This window comes from Panthera leo, chromosome D2 (assembly GCF_018350215.1).
Source record: "Panthera leo isolate Ple1 chromosome D2, P.leo_Ple1_pat1.1, whole genome shotgun sequence".
In the NCBI taxonomy this organism is placed as follows: domain Eukaryota; kingdom Metazoa; phylum Chordata; class Mammalia; order Carnivora; family Felidae; genus Panthera; species Panthera leo.
The window spans coordinates 12457518-12471948 of record NC_056689.1 but is presented as its reverse complement, the minus strand read 5'-3'; the positions used below and the strand labels follow the sequence as shown (position 1 = coordinate 12471948).

General features: G+C 48.7%; 1 protein-coding gene across 2 annotated transcripts in view; it reads left to right on the top strand.

Annotated features, from left to right (window-relative positions):
* The window catches only part of GPR137B (G protein-coupled receptor 137B), a 50273-nt gene that overhangs the window by 19145 nt on the left and 16697 nt on the right, over nucleotides 1-14431 (top strand). Inside the window, exons 2-5 of one of the 2 annotated variants that reach the window (XM_042907437.1) lie at nucleotides 2165-2214; nucleotides 8328-8550; nucleotides 11268-11417; nucleotides 14294-14422. In XM_042907437.1, coding sequence (XP_042763371.1) covers nucleotides 2165-2214; nucleotides 8328-8550; nucleotides 11268-11417; nucleotides 14294-14422 — 552 coding nt within the window. The remainder of the gene's footprint in view (nucleotides 1-2164; nucleotides 2215-8327; nucleotides 8551-11267; nucleotides 11418-14293; nucleotides 14423-14431) is intronic. The other variant, XM_042907438.1, reaches the window with a different exon arrangement.

Below are 14431 nucleotides of genomic sequence, written 5' to 3'. Positions count from 1 at the left end.
TGTATGAAATCACACGGTGTTGGTCTTTCTCTTTTCTCTGACCTATTTCACTTAGCATAATACCCTATAGGTCCGTCCATGTTGTCGCAAATGGTAAGATTTTATGCTTTTTTATGGTCAAGAAATGTTCCATTGTGTATGCATACCACTTCTTTATCCGTTCATCTGTCAGTGGGCATTTAGGTTGCTTCTGTATCTTGGCTATTGGAAATAATCCTGCAGTAAGCATAGGGGTGCGTGTTATCTTTTCAGAGTAGTATTTTTGTTTTCTTTGGGTAAATACTCAGTAGTGGAATTAGTGGATTGTATGATACTTTTTTTAATGTTTTGGAGGATTTCTACACTGTTTTCCACAGTGGTGGAGAGAGGGCATTAACTACTGAAGGTCCTCAGAAGAAGGCCTTTTAGAAGGCTCCCAGAGGGAAATTGCATACGTGTTCTGGGAACTGGCCCTTAGAGCCATCACGGAGGCTCCGTTGTGACATCTGCATCCGCAGAGTTGGCCAGGCACTTGGGATCCACCGAGGAATTTCCTGGGATTACTTTCAGATATCCCTCTTGCAAACGGGTTTCTCACTGCGTCTTCCTCAGACCCGGGGGTTTGGGGGGGGGGGGGGGGCGCCAATATTTAACCTGTGTGACCTCTCAGATCCCAGAGCTGCCCCCGCACCCCCCCCCCCCAACTATGCCCACCCCGTTCTCCCTTTGCCCCTCCTTCACTCTTTCCAGCTCTGGCAACGTATCTGCCCCTTAGATATTTTCAGGAACTGAGCAAAATCCACGAGACGTCCCAAGTACAAAGAGAGCTGCAAAGCTGGAGAGCATGTTCGGGAGCTCGGTGCAGAGGGGTCGCTCGGTAGCGGGGAATGCGGGGCTTCCCATACTCCCCATCCACGGCAAGGTCATCCCTGGAAAAGGGTCCCCCCTTCTCTACTCTCCCATACCCTCCCTTCTCCCAGAGTCACCCCCGCCCTGCAAACACCAGGGGTCCAGGAGAGCCAGGGCATGAGCTCGTGTGCTGCAGTGTCCTAGCCCCGCGCGGTACCCGGCACCCGCCCGAGCTTGTCCCCGAAGCCCCTGCGCGCATGCGCACTATGTGTCGTGGCCGTGTCACGGCTGGGCTGAAGGGAGCTGCCGCCTGCTTTCTCTGCTCATCGCCTCTCAGAGTGTCTGCCGGGACGGCCGCTGCACCCTGCATGGACGCATTAGCAATTGTGCAGGACGCAAAAGTTGTGGTGAATTCCCAACACGTGACCTTTCTCCTATAGATAATGGTTGTTTGATGCTTCTAGAGACCAGGGACATTAACAAAGTGGGCTGCAAAGTGTGAGGCCTGGGTGCGTGGATGCTTATGTTCAGACAGCATGAATTTGGTGCCAGTGAAAATTCTAATAAAGGGTAAGGGTAGACTGTTTATCTCTGGTGGGAGTATGGGCTCAAATATGAGTCTTTATTAAATTTTTTTAATGTTTATTTTTTAGAGAGAGAGAATGCGAGTGGGTTGGGGCAGAGAGAGAGGGAGGCACAGAATCCGAAGCAGGCTCCAGGCACAGAGCTTGATGTGGGGCTCGAACTCACGAACTGTGAGATCATGACCTGAGCCGAAGTCGGCCGCTCAACCAACTGAGCCACCCAGGCGCCCTTCAAATATGAATCTTATCATAAGAGAAATACTTGGCACTGGTAGACCAGTAATACCTTTACATTTTCTCCCCTTTTTACCATTTTCATCATTAAAAAAATTTTTTTTAAGTTTTATTTACTTTTGAGAGAGAGAGAGAGAGAGAACAAGGTTGGGGGCAGAGAGAGAACCCCCAGCAGGCTCCATACTGTCAGCATGGAGCCCGTTGCGGGGCTTGAACTCACCAACCGTGAGATCATGACCTGCATCAAAACAAAAAGTCAGATGCTGAACTGACTGAGCCACCCAGGTGTCCCCCCACCCCCATTTTCACCATTTTTAAATACCTTTGTCTTGAAAATTGTATGGATGGCTTAAAAAATCTTTAGCTTAACAAACATTCTCACAAAGCAGATGTCTGCATTTCAGAAGCTGTGCCCCGGCACCTGGGTATAAAGGGAAAGGGCGTTCAAGCGATGATGTTGGTTTGTTGGTGTCAATGTATCGCATCCCCCAACCCGCCATGTTGTTCTGTCATTGCAGGTGATTTTCAAAGCCAAGTCAAAATATTCTCCAGAATTACTCAAATACCGGTAAGTACCCCGGGGGAATTTCCATCTGCGTCCAGCAAATATGTTTTTGACTAGTTAGTACTCGGCGAGGCACCGTGAGGCAGAAATGTGGTCCTCGTCCTTGAGAACCAAACACTCTGTAAAGAGGTCCTTAAACAACACAAAAATTCACAGAATCAGGCAAAGCAGTGGTTGTTCAGGAGCAGGAGCAGTCTCTGCCTCGGGCTCTGTGCACTGTGAGAGTCACGGGAATTTTGTGGAAGAAGTCAGTCTGTGCTGAGCTGAGAGGAGAGGCTCATAATCTGGAAGGAAATGCCTTAAATCACATGCCACGTTTATGTGAAGAGGTCGATAGGCATGTTTTTCTGTGGAGAGGGCTCATGGGTTTCCCAAAATTTTCAGAGAGGTCTGTGACCCCAACACCCTCCACCCCAACAGCAAAGAACCAGTGGCTTCAAGAATGGGAGACTTGGTCAGGGGGAAAGGGAGACCAGGCATTCGGAAGGGGTGAGGCCAGCATACGGTGTTCTGATGTCCTTGCCCAGGAGGGCCCCGCTGCCATGGGCGGACGTTTCTGAAAAGGCGACTTTGGCCAGTTACCTCCTTGAATCAAAATGAGAATGTATTTCCTTTGTTCCTTGAAAAGTGTGTAAAAATGTGTGCCTATTAGGTTTTATGTAAATATATAATTTTAAATGTATAAATGCTTTCTGTTTCAAATTCCAAAGATGTACTTTTATTCAGATGTAATTGACATACAATGTATTAGTTTCAGGTGTACCACAGAATGATTTGATATTGGTATATGTGTATTGCAAAATGATCGCCTCAGTAAGTCTAGTTAACCTGCGTTACCATCCATGGTTACAAAAATTGTTGTTTCTTGTGATGAGGACTTTTAAGGTCATGGAAGTGCGTATTTTGATCTCCCCTTTTATATCCAAGAAAACTGAAATCGAGGAAGTGATACGACAGTACTCAGATCAAGAGACAAGTCTTGGCCACGTTTCTTTTTTTTCAGCTCATCTTGATGTCTTTGTTCACTACTTTGTGCATGTTTCTACCAGACTACTCAACTGGGATTTTAGGGTCCACCATGAAATAATGTTATTATTATAATATAATAATAATAATAATAATAAATGTTTTATAATAGTAAATGTAATATGATATGATATAATATAACATAACCTAATATAATATAATATAATATAATATAATATAATATAATATAATATAATTAATATAATATTATAATAAGGAGAACCATTTAAAGGAGCAGTTCCCAAGTTAACTTCTCCGGAAGCAAAGTACCTGGCCTTTCCTCCGCACCCATAATCTCTGCCTCCATCCTCTTGACTCTGGAAATGTAGATCGGCTTTGGGGACTGGGGAGCCAAGAATGGATGAAGATTGGGGTGGAGGAAGAATGTTCTGATTGGATCACGGAGCTGGTCTTGTCTTGGAAGCAGTTGGTTGAGCCTGGGGTAGTAAGGTGTCTTCTCGAAGTGAAATCCCAAAGCACTGGTCAGAAAATTTTCAGCCTGAGCACTTGGGGGATGGGATTCCTTTCGGTCAGAAGACGAGTGTGTGGGGACTGTACTTGATTCTGGAACCAAAGTGCAGACAGTAGGATAGGCTGTTTCCAGTGGGAGGGGATTTGCAGAAATGAAGGGAGGAGACCAGGAGAAACCCGGCTGGATGCGATGCTTGGGCTGGAGAAGGCATAAGAGTTTCTTGAAGCCAGGAAGGGTAAGGTTTCAGTGGGAGAAGCCTGTTAACTCCGGTCTAATAATAAATCCTCAGAGTTATTTGCGTTTATCTCTTCTATCTCCTCTGCTTGATTCCCCATTTCCTTAAGCCAGATGCCCCTGCAGACATTTCAGGCCATGATTTATCCCTTGAGATGCTTTGATACATTGGCTTGTAAATAGACTGGCTTTTCTAATTGAATCATGACTCATTTGAAATGAAACAGTAGCCCTTAGTCTAGAACTAGTTGCAACTCCTCACCCCAAGCTACTCCCATAGCAGTTCGATGTTGTTGTTGTTTTTTAAGTTTATTTATTTATTTTGAGAGAGAGGGAGGGAGGGAGGGGCAGAGAGAGGAAGAGAGGAAGAGAGAATCCCAAGCAAGCACTGTCAGTGCAGAGCCCGATGCAGGGCTTGAACCTACGGGGCTGGGTGCTCGAGAACGCTTTGACTTTAAGCCTTTTATTTATTTATTTTTTTTTAATTAATTTTTTTTTTAACGTTTATTTATTTTTGAGACAGAGAGAGACACAGCATGAACGGGGGAGGGGCAGAGAGAGAGGGAGACACAGAATCGGAAGCAGCCTCCAGGCTCCGAACCATCAGCCCAGAGCCCAACGTGGGGCTCGAACTCGCGGACCGCGAGATCGTGACCTGAGCTGAAGTCGGACGCTTAACCGACTGAGCCACCCAGGCGCCCCGACTTTAAGCCTTTTAAACTGTTTTCCCTCCACCTTTGATTTTTTTTTGTTGTTGGTAAGTAAAAATGTAATGAGCCAGGCTTTGCTTTTCCGGTTCTGTAAGGAATCTGAGATCTAAGAAGAGAAATGGAAACGACGCTCTCTAATCTGTTAGCGCCATCCCCTCCCCGAAGGAGGTAGCCAAGGTAGCAAAGTTCTGTCATGTTGCATTAGCTGGCACTTCTGTCCCCAGGCCCGTGTGGGCAGGACTCTAGGAGCCACCTCAAAGGCTCACCGTCTCTGCGCTTGGGGACTAGCCAGAAGCTGATCCCTCTGGGTTCATGAGCAAAGTCGTCTTCCCAGATGCAGGGCCCCACTGATTTTCTTCTCCTTTGGCCTTTTTTCTCATCATAGGCTGTTTATCCTGACCCTATGGTTTGAATTGAAAGGCAGTAATTCTGGGGGAGAGTGTACAATGTTGTTGCCATGGAAACACACATTTGCCCTAGGATCTGTTCTGCACCCCTGCCCACCACCTAAATCTCTTTTCTGCAGAGCTGCAGACCCAGGAGGAAAAGTGAAGTTTTGTAAGCGTTCTTTTTTTTTTTTTTGTAAAAAATGATAAAATAGAAAAAGATTGAAAGTTTGGAATGTGGACCTGTGGAAAGAAAGAAACCAAATCTACTGAGCTCCCCCACTCTCCTCCCCACATAACCCCCCTCCAGCCCTGAGGAAACACAGTGATGTTTTCCATCATAGGTTTTCATATACATTTCCCAGGATGGAGTTGTTTTACCACATTGACGATTTAGCTGACTTTTACCTTAATGTTGGAGCAAAAGTACTTTTTCCATATTGTTTCACGTCTCACAACACAGCTCATTTAAGACAAAAACAGGCTTCGGTGCATCTGGGTGGCTCAGTCAGTTAAGCATCAGACTTCGGCCCAAGTCATGATCTCACAGTTTGTGGGTTCGAGCCCTGCATGGGGCTCTGTTCTCTCAGCACAGAGCCTGCTTCATATGCTCGCTCTCTCTCTCTTTCTGCCTCTCCCCACCCCCCGTCTCAAAAATAAATAAACATTAAAAAGAGAAAAAAGACAATAACAGGTTTCTGTTTGGCAGGTGGTCTTAGAAGCACTCAGAGCAGGCCGGGATAGAAATTACGGGGCAGGAAGGTTTTAGGCAGAAAGATCAGCTTGGGTAAAGACAGGGGGAGATGGGGACATCTGTGGGCTTCACGACAACACACAGACTGGCTTAATTAGCATGTGGGGCACCCACCGATTGACCTGGCTCCGTAGACTGATTGGGAGTGTGGCGGAGTAGAGGGTTTAGGGTGGGGTTTAGGGTGAGGGTCAATCTGGACACCAGCTCGTTGGTTCTAGACAGAAGGCATGGGACCATGTGGTTGGTGAGGACGGGGAGGGGGGCACACCGGGGAGCAGGAATAAAGAATCTGTTGACTTTGACAGCTCAGTAAACCGGGGTTGTAATCAAGGAAGATCTTTATAGTTTAGGAGTCTGCAAAAAAAATGACGGTGCCTTTCATAGAAACAGGAAAAGAGAGACGTGCTGGAGGAGGACCGTCGGGAATTAGGCTTGGCCACGGTCTGAGGTGACAGGGTGGCAGCTGTTTGGAATGTGGGTCTGGTCGTAGGACGGGGGCAGTGGCTCAAGACAAGATCTTTATGAACCTGGTCGTACAGAAGCTGTAAGAGTGAACGTATTTCCCAGGGAACGGGGGGTAGAGGAAAGAGCCAAGGATGTCATCACTTTGGGGGAGGAAGGGGAGGAAGAGGAACCAGGGGCTATCCAAGGGGCAGGCTCAGACGGGGGAACGTGAGGCAGGTGAGGGCTGTGGAGTGATGGACAAGGGAGCACCAGGAAGGTGGGGCAAGATGGCGGCCGAGAGTTGGCACCTTTGGGTTTGATGAGTGGGTCATGGGGGCCTGGGAGAACGTGGGGTCAGCAGGGGAGGACCTGCGGAGGAAGGAATGACAGGAAGAGGTGAAGACTCTGTGGACAATAGGAGAGGCTGGGGTGAGACCTTGAGGCTCCGTGGGGTGAGGACAGAGGAGAAACCAGAAGGGGCAGGACCCTTCTGCCGGATTCCCACAGCAGCTCTTTGAGGCAGAATAGGAATCCTCACCTCTGTTTCTCGGATAAGGACACGCAGCCCAGAGTGGCCCAGAGACTCGCCTGACGTCCCAGCTCCATGTGTCGCCCACACCCTTCTTCTCTGGGTCACGCCAGGCAGGTGAGGGCAGGGCAGGGTGATGGAAAGGAGGGAGGGTGTGGCGGAGGCTTGGTTGCAAACCCAAGGTGGAAACGTGTGGCAGGGAGGCACCCCATACCAGCTGCCCTGGGTGCCACACGGTCAGTGTTGAGTTATGTCTGGCTTCCTCACCCTTTACTTACACTCTCTTTCTCCCTCTGCCCCTCCCTCCGTGGGTCCCGTCAGTGCCATGAGGTCCGGAGCTGGGACTACGATCCGGGATTCTGGGTCCCGGTCTGTAACAGCTCTTGAAGACACCGGTGTCATTCTGTAGCTTCCAGACCACTTGGAGCCGACGGTTTCCATCTTTTGGATTTCCAAATGTAGTCCAGTTAGACCAGTCTGGTTTTGAGCCAAGCAGGTCCGTTCCTTGTTTGCATATCTGCCGAAGGAAGTGAAGGGTATGGACAGTCTTGAAGATAAGCGTGAGGCTGCTGATTTTGGTTCTAGTAAATCCGAGAAGTCTTTCTGTAGACCTTGCACCAGTCACCCAGGACGTGAGGAGATCTGGGAAGCTACAAGGTAAAACTGACAGCGACCTAGGCATTTTGCATCCGTTCAGCCTCGGGCAAGATGCTTGGGCAGATTTGCATCGCCGCAGAATACTGCCTCAGTAGTGAGTGTTTCCGGGTCAATGTGAGCACCACCCAGACTCCCCCCTCCATCCATGACTTTTTTGGGGGGTACAGCCTTGTATACACACACACTTAGTCCTCAGCAACACCCTGCAAAGCAGGTGTTATTTAGTCTGCGTTCAGATGACGAGGCTAAGGCTCCCACGGGGTGGTTTTGCCCAGGGTCACCGAGCGCAGCCTTGTTGGTGCCCCCCTGAGACCCTCCTCTGACCTGGAGCCCATGCGCTTCACTCTCAGCGTGTCCTCGTGAGGAGTGAGCGCTCAGCGGGGGCTTCAGTCCAGACGTGCGCTGTCCCACCCAGTCCGCATGGCCTCCCGGACGCAGGGAAGGGTGGCTCCGAGGGCACCTTCCTGAGGGTACAACTTGTAGTTTTATCTGTAATTTGTTTTTTTTTTGTTATTTTTTTTTAACCTTTATTTATTTTTGAGACAGAGAGAGAGCATGAACGGGGGAGGGTCAGAGAGAGGGAGACACAGAATCTGAAACAGGCTCCAGGCTCTGAGAAGTCAGCACAGAGCCCGACGCGGGGCTCGAACTCACGGACCGCGAGATCGTGACCTGAGCCGAAGTCGGACGCTTAACCGACTGAGCCACCCAGGCACCCCTTTTATCTGTAATTTGAATCGTGGAACAGCCACCTCCGAAATCTGCCCTCGTAGGTGTTGGATAACTCTGGTACGTTCTGCTTCTGGCAGCCAACCAGAAAATACCGCGGTTTCCTTCTGGATGGATCCAGAACGTACAGCCAGCGTGCAGGCAGCGTCTGACATTTCTCACTGGTCCCTTCCAGGTTACCCCTCTACCTGGCCTCACTCTTCATCAGCCTTGTTTTCCTGTTGGTGAATTTAACCTGTGCGGTGTTGGTGAAGACGGGAAACTGGGAGAGGAAGGTCATTGTCTCCGTGCGTGTGGCCATTAATGACACTCTCTTTGTGCTGTGTGCCGTCTCGCTCTCCATCTGTCTCTACAAAATCTCGAAGATGTCCTTAGCCAACATTTACTTGGAGTCTAAGGTAGGTGGGATGACGGTTGAGATCCCCTCAGTAAACTTACTCTGAAAATAGTTTCCTGGTTGCAAACAGACAACTCAACAAATACCTTTCACACCTGCCCTAGAAATGATTAGCCGTGCCGTGGTTGCCAAAACACAGAGCTGTGTAGTTCGTGAACTTTGTATGCGAGGAGGGTTCCGTTCGAGCTGGCTCAACGGAACCAAGAGTGCAGAATTCCTGGCAGAGAGGTCATCTCTGGCTTATAGATACAGTGTTTAAAGGACTTGGCAGGATTGACTGCGCTGATAATATTCGTAGAAACACACACCCAGTGACCCCTGTGTTCCAGGCACTTTTATAGAAGATAAGCGTTCTACACGGGGAAGCTAACGTAATCCTCACAAATCCCTGGGGGGAGGTATTATCCCCACTTCATAGACCGGGGGACCAGGGCGCAGAGGTCAGGAGCTCGCCCTGGGTTGCACACTCAGTGGATGCTCAGCTCAACTTGGGACCCGGCAGGCTGGCCCCGGGGTCTGTCAGGTACGATTCACGCTCCCCTCCGGACAGGCCTGCGTGTCAGGGGATGGTGGACATCCCAGTGTGGACAGCGCCCCCTGGGGTTCAGAACAACGTCTCTCTCCTGCTGACTGGTCAGGGATGGAGGCAGATGCTATGAGAGGGAGGCTCCTGGCCCCTTCCCTCGCTTTGCTGCTGTATGGCACACCCTCCAGTCTCTGTTTTCTCCTTCCTTTCCCTGGAGTTAGAAAGGACAGGGGCGCCTGGGGGGCTCAGACCGTCTGACTTCAGCTCGGGTCATGATCTCGCGGTTCGTGAGTTCGAGCCCCACGTCGGGCTCTGTGCCGACGGCTCGGAGCCTGGAGCCTGCTTTGGTTCTGTGTCTCCCTCTATCTGCCCCTCCCCCATTCACGCTCTGTCTCTGTCTCTCAAAAATGAATATTAAAAAAAAAAGGGGGGGTGTGGATATGCTCCTGGGGCTGTGGTGCCCAGGTGCCCCTGAGCGGCTTGATCCCAAGTTTCCCTTTGTCGAGAAGCTCAGTGAAGTGTGGAGGCCGGGGAGCGGCCCCAGCACACCAGTCACTTGACCTCTGTGGACCTTGGCTTTTCTCATTTGTAAAATGGTTGAGTGACTTCTCACCTTCCGCGACCGTGTCCTGCGGCAGACCCCCTTGGCTGCCTTCTGTGCCCCGAGGCCCAGCTGGCTGCGGTAAATGTTCGGTCTGCAGACCGTGAGGCAGCTGTGTCTCCACAGTGTCGTGTCCTCAGCAGTGACCAATAGATTAAAATCTGTGCCTCTGACTTCAGAAATATAGAGCCGTGGGGCACCTGGGTGCCTCAGTCGGTTAAGCGTCCGACTTCGGCTCAGCTCATGATCTCACGGTCCGTGGGTTCGAGCCCCGCGTCGGGCTCTGTGCTGACAGCTCAGCCTGTTTCAGATTCTGTGTCTCCCTCTCTCTGACCCTCCCCTGTTCATGCTCTGTCTCTGTCTCAAAAATAAATAAACATTAAAAAAAAAAAATACAGAGCCATCACCAGGCATCCTGTGAGTGGCTGACCTCTTGCAAAATCCCAAAAGACTTCGGTACAACCAGAGTAGTTCCCACTTATAAGTTCTCTCCCTCTATGCTTTACCTGTGCGTCCTCTCTCTCTTTCTCTCTCTCTCTCTCTCTCAAAATAAGTAAACATTAAAAAAATTTTTTTTACAGAAAAAAAACCCACAAAAATCAGAATTGTGGTTTTTACAGGAAGGGTTAAATTTCAGACTGCCAAAAGACCATTTAGGTCACCCCTGTGGCAAACAAGCGAATAACCTACTACTGACAAAATAAAATACTATCTCGTTAACTAGTGACTTCCAAATGCAAATCTCAAAAATCGATTTCAGTTTTTTGGTGATGTTTGTCAACTGTGTGTTTCTAGCTGGCACCCATTGACTGTAAATCGACAGCTTCCTAAATTGGGGCACAAATCACCAATTTCCATGTAATTCCAAGTCCAGAGTGACACTGCGACTCCAGAGCTTCCGGCTTAGAAGATTCTGGACTTTGAGGCAGCGCTCCCTGCCCAGAGCCACCATCAGCGAGATCGCACTCTCCCAGCTACCATCCTGCTGAGATGGGCTCTCCCTGGGCCACAGGCTGTGCACGGGGCTCATAAGTCAGGGGTCGTCTTGCAAATTGAACAACATAAGCCACTTGACTTTGCATTAAGCAAATAGCCCATATTTAAGGCATCTCCAAATTGACTTCCAGATTTTGAAGCATCTATATGAAGATAATCTGAAATTTGCAGAGGGGAGGGGCACCTGGGTGGCTCAGTCGGGGAAGCGGCCGACTTCGGCTCAGGTCATGATCTTGCGTTTGTGGGTTCGGGCCTCTCATCAGGCTCTGTGTTGACAGCTCAGAGCGTGGAACCTGTTTCGGATTCTGCGTCTCCCTCTCTCCTGCCCCTCCCCTGCTCATGCTCTGTCTCTCTCACTCTCTCTCAAAAATACATTAAAAAATATTTTTTTTAATTGAAAATTTTTAGGGGGGATGTGGGATGCAATGAAGCTTGGGCTTGGGTCTAATGTCTGAGGGTGGAGGCTTTGATGGGGCTCGTGGGCACCATAGCGCATGCCTCTGAGGCATTAGGCTGAACACAGGCCAGGTTCCGGGAGGAGGCCGGTGTCCCGGACCCGGATCGGGCGCAGCCCTCATGGCTCCCGCTCTTCCAGGGCTCCTCCGTGTGTCAAGTGACTGCCATCGGAGTGACCGTCATCCTCCTGTACGCCTCCCGGGCCTGCTACAACCTGTTCATCCTCTCGTTTTCTCAGAGCAAGAACGTCCATTCCTTTGATTACGACTGGTACAATGTATCAGACCAGGTCAGTGGGTGCCGGCGATCTGTCACCTGAACGGCGACTCTTTGCTTCGCAGCATCCCATGTGGCAGAGAGGTATAAGCTCCTTGCTTCTGCGGCTAAATAGCTGGGTGACCTTGCCGGTCGCTAACCTGTGTGGTATCTGCATCCTCATCTGTAAAATGGGATCGTAGCACCTGCCTTGTTCCAGCTCACATTTCTGAGAGAACTAGGGTATATATGTGCACACACACACAGAGACATGCACACACAGACATGCAGGCACACACATGCATACACTTCTCCTTTCTCCTTTCTCCTTTCTGGGGCTCTTGTCAAGCAGTACTTAAAAAAAAATTTAAGTGCTTCCATATAAATGTGAGATGGTTTCCTTAAAGGGTGAAATTTGCCAAGGGAAAACAGTGTATGCAGGTTTCAGAAAATACATAAAACCATGACTTAAAAAAAAAAATGGAGCCTATAAACAACAACATTTGAGGAACTCGAGACAAAAATGACTGGGGTATTAAGGTGTTAGTAAAAGCTCCTTTTAGCAGTTGTCTCCATCTGATATTCTTCTCATTTAATACATCCTAGAAGCTCATAAATTATAAAGTCACAAACAAAGGTAGCAACGTATCATTTGGGATTCTTGTCCAAATGAGAAAGACTGAATGTAAGTCATCCCCTCACTTGGGAAATAGCGACGCTTTGTCCAAATGAGAAAGACTGAACGTAAGTCATCACCTCATTTGGGAACTAGCGACGCTTTGTCCTCAGCCATGGACGGGGTGCTGGGGACACAAACGTTCACAGACTCCCTCCCTGCCTGGGGGAGCGACTTATGTCCACTGAGGAGAACACACACACAGGCCATTACAAGAGAGAAACAGAACTTCTGTTTTATGACAGGAGTCTACTGGATTGAATTGCAAAAGCCCTTAACTTTTCCTGGAAAAATACTGAATATTCAACCATATACAAACGCACTTCTAAAAATCCCAGCGGTGCTCAGAACCTGGGCCGGATTAAGACCCTGGAGGAAGGCACTAAATGACCACAATAAACACGTGAGGACAAAGGGAAATTCAGGACAGGCACATGGAAGGTGTCATAATTAGAAAAGATTAAAACAGCCACCACCACCCAAACCAATTCCACACGTGCAGGATGGTAGAAAGTTGAGCACTGCTGAAGGTGCTCCCTGTTTTGAGAAAATCAAACATAAAAATGTATTTTTCCTGTCGGTGAATTTAACCTGTGCAGTTAGCCAGTGTGTTAGCTAAGGGCAAAGTGGGTTTAGGATAAAATCTAGACAGAGAGGTGTGCCTGGGTGGCTCAGTTCGGTTAAGCGTCCAGCTCTTGGTTTCAGCTCAGGTCATGATCTCACGGTTTGTGGGTTTGAGCCCCACATCGGGCTCTGTGCTGACAGCGTGGGGCCTGCTTGGGGTTCTCTGTCTCCCTCTCTCTCTGTCCCACTCCTCTCTCTCTCAAAATAAATATACTTCAAATACACACACACACACACACACACACACACACACACACATACATATAAACTTTAAGCAATAATAAATTAGAGACTTATTCGTAAGACAAAGGCTCTCATGGAGTAAAATATACATAAAACTTAGAATTGTAACCATTTTTAAGTGTACAGATCACTGGCATTAAGCACATTCCCATTGTTGGGCAACCATCACCACCTTCTGTCTCCAGAACTTGTTCATCTTCCCAAACTGAAACTTCATATCCATTAAACAACAGAGATTAGGTTTTAACAAAATAATTATTTCAATTTTTCTTTCAGTTAAGGGCTTCTGGTGATAACAAATTTAAAATACCACGACCTTGAAAGCTCTGTTGTTTTTTTAGGGGGATGGTTGTTCATGAGTAGCTAGACCTGTGGGGTTGCAACTGAGAGAATCTAGGCGCAAATCTAACAGTTGGCCACAAGCTGCCCGCTATTCGTGTAGAATGAATAGAAGGACAGTGTGCTACGAAGATGTAGCAGAGATGGGACTGGAGATGCAAAGCTCGAGAGGGATCCTTCTGAGAGTGGCATGGTTAGTGCTGGTTACTGTACTTCGAATCCCATGTAATGGAGAAGGCAGAAGGATCGAGTTGAGGTGATCGGCCAGCTGTGGCCCGATTTTGGCACACTGTCTAGGTTTGAGATGCTGGCCTCTCTGGTGGAGTTGCCCAGACGCGACCATGTGTGCTTCTCACAGGCCGTGTGCCCTGCAGGAAGGGAGGGACGACGCACCAGGCCCATTCAGCTGTCTCACTGGTCCGGACAAACGTCCTGGACTCTGAACAGTTGTTTCCAGACAATCTAGCCTGCGCAATTGATGGGTTGGGGCTCCTGGGTGGCTCAGTTGGTTGAGCATCCGACTCTTGATTTTGGCTTGGGTCACAGTCCTGGGGTTATGGAGCCCATAGGGGATTCTCCCTCTCTCTCTCTCTCTCTCTCTCTGCCCCTCTCCCCCGCTTAAAAAATTCACGTGTTTATCCTAGGGATGAGACAAAGGGTCACAGTTACATGCCGCTCTTAAAAATTGGGGAGGGGGTGACATAATGTCTCATTATTTGATTGCTGAAGGAAAGAAAATCAACTTAAATTCAGGAGACTTAATTAGGATATAAGGAAGATTTTGGAGGCTGGAGTACTAAAACATCAGAGACGGGCAGTTTCTGTCCTTGATTCTCTTGAAGGTGATAACTGTCTCTCCTGTGTGGCTGAAATAAGCCCCCACCTGAGGTCTGGACCATTAGTTTTGCCTGATTTCAGCACGCACATCGTAGCATTAGAATTAGTCTCTGTTCACGTTAGGAAGAATCAGATGAGACTTCTTTCCTCCGCCCTCAGTCTGGTGACTCCATTTCCTCTCTTTTCCACAGGCGGATCTGAAAAACCAGCTGGGGGATGCCGGATATGTGGTGTTTGGAGTGGTTCTTTTCGTGTGGGAGCTCTTACCCACCACCTTGGTCGTCTACTTCTTCCGAGTTAGAAACCCTACAAAGGACCTTGTGAGTAGA